The 5000-nt window shown below is 43.4% G+C and overlaps 1 protein-coding gene and 1 long non-coding RNA gene across 2 annotated transcripts in view; one reads left to right on the top strand and one right to left on the bottom strand.

Moving 5' to 3' along the window:
* LOC123500935 overlaps positions 1 to 3506 on the top strand; it is a 5867-nt gene extending 2361 nt beyond the window's left edge. The window contains exons 2-4 of the long non-coding RNA XR_006673504.1: positions 516 to 696; positions 1841 to 2079; positions 2921 to 3506. This is a non-coding gene — a long non-coding RNA (uncharacterized LOC123500935). The remainder of the gene's footprint in view (positions 1 to 515; positions 697 to 1840; positions 2080 to 2920) is intronic.
* Positions 1 to 5000, bottom strand: part of LOC123500890 (putative ammonium transporter 1) — an 11476-nt gene that overhangs the window by 6016 nt on the left and 460 nt on the right. Inside the window, exons 2-4 of the mRNA XM_045249468.1 lie at positions 2930 to 3019; positions 1834 to 2061; positions 508 to 707 (exon numbers count right to left, since the gene is read on the bottom strand). Of these exons, the coding sequence (XP_045105403.1) occupies positions 508 to 707; positions 1834 to 2061; positions 2930 to 3019 (518 nt within the window). The remainder of the gene's footprint in view (positions 1 to 507; positions 708 to 1833; positions 2062 to 2929; positions 3020 to 5000) is intronic.

The raw sequence follows: 5000 nt of genomic DNA, 5'->3' as shown, positions 1-5000 counted from the left end.
GTGTGTGTGTGTGTGTGTGTGTGTGTGTGTGTGTAATTCACTGTTTGATCTGCTGCAGTCTCTGAGAGAGAGAGAGAGAGAGAGAGAGAGAGCTCATTATTTCCGATCTTGGGAGAGAGCCTGAGACCAGGCACACACCACACACCGGGACAACAAGGTCACAACTCCTCCATTTACATCCCGTACCTACTCACTGCTAGGTGAACACTGAACACCACCTACACGTCAAAGGAGACACACCCAAATATCTCCACCCGCCAGACAAATCGAACCACCTGTCATCTGGCTGTCATTCTATTATAGATGCTATTTATACCACTGAGCTACCGGGCAATACTACCTCATGTATGGAATGTTTATGTGTATACTGTACTACTGTGTATAATAATTCCCTATTCAAGTGTACGGGCAGAAAAATATATTTCTCTGTCCATTTGAGATTATGTATATTTTACACATTTCTCAACAAAGTTATTCAAATAAAAAATTCAAATCCCTCTCACTCACCGGAACAGAATGACCCCGGAGGACCTTCCCAGTGGGCCCAAATCGACCGTAACGGGGCCCCAGGATGACAGACCCCACCAGCGCAGCCACGCCCCCCGTCAGATGCACCACGCCTGACCCTGCGAAGTCCTGGTAAGGAGTGCCCGCCAGCCAGCCGTCCTCCGACCACGCCCAGTGGGACACAATCGGGTATACTACAGCTGGGAGAGAGAGAGAGAGAGAGAGAGAGAGAGAGAGAGAGAGAGAGAGAGAGAGAGAGAGAGAGTGTGTGTGTGTGTGTGTGTGTGTAATTCACTGTTTGATCTGTTGCAGTCTCTGACGAGACAGCTAGACGTTACCCTACGGTGTGTGTGTGTGTGTGTGTGTGTGTGTGTGTGTGTGTGTGTGTGTGTGTGTGTGTGTGTGTGTGTGTGTCCTTAATCTGTGTGTGTATTCTTGTGTTAAATCTCTCACTTCCGGTTCTCTTTCGTGTGTGTGTGTGTGTGTGTGTGTGTGTGTTCAACTACTTTTCACTCACCTGTATCTTATTAGTTGACTTGTTTACTTGCCTATCTTAATTTGTTTACCTGGTTGCTTCACCTGTCTGTCATTTACCTGTTAACCCACCTGTCCTGCCCACCTGTCCTCACTTGTTGCTTTACCTCTTCACCTGTTGGCCAATCTCTGTTCACCTGTTAATCTACCTCTGTGTTTACCTGTGCGTCTGTCTGGCCTGCACATCACCTGTTCTTACCTGTCTTTACTAATTAACCTACCTGGCCTGCTTACCTGTCATCACCTACTAATCTGTCTGTGTCTAATGTTAACTTACCTAATCTAACCTTGCCTTATTTACCTCTGTGTGTTGTGCTTGTCAACCTAACTTAACCTGACCTTAACCTAACCTTAATCTAACCTAACTGAACTTAACCTAACCTAACTTACCCTAAGCCTAATATAATTACCCTCATTTGGTCTCACCTGCTAATTTAACCTAACCTACCCTAACCTGTTTTCACCTGTCCTAACCTGCCCTGACCTTCCCCAACCTATCCTAACCTGCCTTAACCTGCCCTGACCTTCCCTAACCTATCCTAACCTGCCTTAACCTGCCGTGACCTTCTCTAACCTGTTCTAACCTACCCTAACCTGCCTAACCTGCTCTAACCTGCCCTGACCTGCCCTGACCTGCCCTAACCTGCCCTGACCTTCCCTAACTTGCCCTAACCTGAGCTAACCTGCCCTAACCTACCCTAACCTACACTGTCCTGACCTGCCACCTTTGTCTCACCTACTAACGTACCTGTCTGTTTACCTGTCTTGACCTGCCCTGCCGTCCTGCCTCACCTGTCAGCACCACGGAGTAGATGAGGTAGGCGTGGAAGGCGCAGCGCTCAGCCATAGAACCAGACACGATGGTGGCAGCGGTGGCGGCGAACACGAACTGAAAGAACCAGAAGGCCAATCGCTCGTCCTCCACGCCCACGCCCGCCCACATACTCGTCCCGCAGAAAGGGTTGCCACGCCCGAAAGCCAGAGCGTAACCCACCACCCAGTATGCGATGCCACCAATGACTGTGGGTGCGTGAGTGGGTGAGTGAGTGGATGTGGGTGTGGGTATGTGGGTGTGTGTGTGGGTAGGGGTGTAGATGGAGGTGAGTGTGGGTAGGTGGGTGTGGGTGGGTGAGTTTGTGGGTGTATGGGTGTGTGGGTTGGGTGTGTGTGGGTGTGTGTCTGTGTGGGTGTGTGTTGTGATCTATTATTTCCTCTTTCCTCTTGGCCTCTCTTGTTCCCTCTAATTCTGCCTCAGTTTTCCCTCACAGTATATAATCTCGTCTCTCTCTCTCTCTCTCTCTCTCTCTCTCTCTCTCTCTCTCTCTCTCTCTCTCTCTCTCTTTCTCTCTCTCTCTCTTCCCCAGCTATTTTCTTATTTTGTCATTTTACTTTTTACTTTATTTCTTCTTCTCCTCTCTTTTTCCCACCTCCTGTCACTATTTCTTACTTTTCCTCTCCTCCTTATCTTTTCCCACCTCATTCCGTCACCTTATTCTTATTTTCCTTTCTTTCTCCTTTCTTTCTTCTATCTAGTTCTATTATCTTTTCTTTGTTTTCCCTTCCCTTCTGTCTTTTCCCTATGTCATTCTATACTTTACTTTCATTCTTCCTTTCCTTTCTTTTCTTTTTCTCCATCTCATTCTGTCCCTTTGTTTCTATACTCTCTTTTCGCTTCCCTTTTCTATTTTTTCATCTCCTATCACTTTACTTTCATCTTTCCTTCTCCTTCCCTTCCTCTATTCTTCCCATCAAATTCTATCACTTCTTTTCTCCTATTCTTCCTTCCCATTTTCTCTTTTCCCAATCTATTTACTTTTAACTCCTTCCTCCCCTCTCATCCACTACCCCTCTCTAACACTACCTCCAAATCACCCTACAGGTTACTCACACACGTCCAAGATGTTCTTAATGAGGATGTTGGTGGTGTTCTTGGACCTCACAGCGCCCGCCTCCAGAAAGGCAAACCCGCACTGCATAACTGGAACCAACACACCAGTTAGTATTCATCTCTTTAGCGCCAGTACGAGTAACACCGCAGCTCCACACACACACACACACACACACACTGCCACTACTTTCAAAAGGCTCTATAGTTGATGTTACCGCGTTTCAAGGACACTTTTGTGGTTTCTGGTGATAAATTGACTGTTTTCTTAAGGTTCTAGTGGCATTTTAGCAAGGTTTGTATATTGTTAAAAGGGGAAAGGCTGTTTTTAAAAGGCTCTATTGATGTTGCGTGTTTCAAAGAGTGTTCTTTTCTGGTTTTGGTGATAAATTAACTGTTCTTAGGGTTCTAGTGGCATTCTAGTAAGGTTTATGTGTTGTTGAAAAGGAAGGAGTTGTTTTCAGAGGTTCTTGTTGATGTTACGCATTTCAAGGGTGTTTTTGTGGTTTTTGGTGATAAATTAAGTGTTTTCTTAGGTTTCTAGTGACATTTTAGTAAGTGTATGTATTACTGACGGGAGAAAGGGTGTTTTTAAAGGCTCTACTTGATGTTACGCAACGTGAATGTCATAAGTTCTTTGTATTTCTAGTGACATGTTAATAAGTTTATGTAATGTTAAAATGGAAAAGGGTGTTTTTAAAGGCTCTACTTGATGTTACGCGTTTCAAAGAGTGTTTTTATTATTTTTGGTGATAAATTAACTGAAACTTTCTATTTCTTGTGACTTTAGCAAGGTTTGTGTATTGTTAAAAGAAGAAAGGCTATTTTTAAAGGGCTTTATTTGACGTTAAGCATTTTAAAAGGAGTTTTTTGTGGTTTTTGGAGATGAATCAACTGTTCTTTTGAATTCTAGTGACATTTTAGCAAAGTTTGTGTATTGGTAAAAAAGGAAGGAACTATTTTTAAACGTTCTAGATGACGTTACACATTTCAAAGGTGTTTTTGGTGTTAGATTAGCTCTTTTCTTTTTCAGGGTTCTAGTTTAAACAAGAACACACCTATTTAAATGTTACTACTACTACTACTGCTACTACTACTACTATATATACGACTACTACTACTACTACTACTACTACTACCATTTACTCTTTATTTCTTTATTTACCCTTTTACTTCACACAGTACTATAAGGAGGGAAAGAGGAAGAGGAAAGGAGAGTTACTTAAAGGAAGGGGAAGGAGGAGTCACGGAGGGAGAGTCGAACAGGTCACGGGTCTAGAGGCTGCGAATCGTACGGCAGTCTCAATTCTCGTACTCCAGCCTAAATTCTGAAACGTCCTGCTCTTTCACTGCAACTGTTCCCAAGGCCACATAGATGACTGGCTGGGTTATCAAGACTGTTTCTCCTGTTGATAATATAAAAATGTTGTTAATCTGTCACTGGAGCAATAAAAACATTCTTGAAAACGCTCTGTTCTCTCACTGCAACTGTTTTCCAAGGCCACTAGAGATGACTGGCTGGGTTATCAAGACTGTTTCTCCTGTCAGTAATGCAAAAACCTTATAGATAGATAGATAGATAGATAGATAGGAGTGAAGCTGGGGGATATAGTCTCATTACCCTTCCTTCCCCTCTCTACGTAAATCTATTGTTTAAGATAGAAAAAAGAGGAAGGGAAGGGGGAAATATGGGGAAGGGGGAAGGAAGTCATGAGAGAGGGAAAAAAAGGGTGATTAGCATTGAGGAAGATGGGAAGGCTATGGGGAGGAAAGGGAGTAGGAGGAAGGAGGAAGATGAGGGAGGTAAGATAAGAGAAGAGATGGAGGAGAATGAAGAGAAGGAGGAGGAAGAGGAGAGAATAGGGATAGAAGATGGAGAAGAGAAAGAAAAATACAAATAGCAGAGAGGAAGAAAAGGATATAAAGGAGAAGGTGGAATAAAAAAAAAAAAAAGAGGAAGAAGAGAGAAAAGAGAGAAAAAGAAGAGAAGGAAGAATAGAAGGAGGAAATGAGAGAAATATGATTGTTTCTTCTTCCTCCTTTCTTTCTTTTCTCTTTCCTTCATATTCAGAGA

The sequence above is a fragment of the Portunus trituberculatus genome, chromosome 8 (assembly GCF_017591435.1).
Source record: "Portunus trituberculatus isolate SZX2019 chromosome 8, ASM1759143v1, whole genome shotgun sequence".
Taxonomy (NCBI): Eukaryota; Metazoa; Arthropoda; class Malacostraca; order Decapoda; family Portunidae; genus Portunus; species Portunus trituberculatus.
Note: the sequence above shows the minus strand (reverse complement) of the source record. Positions and strands in the feature narration are given on the sequence as shown.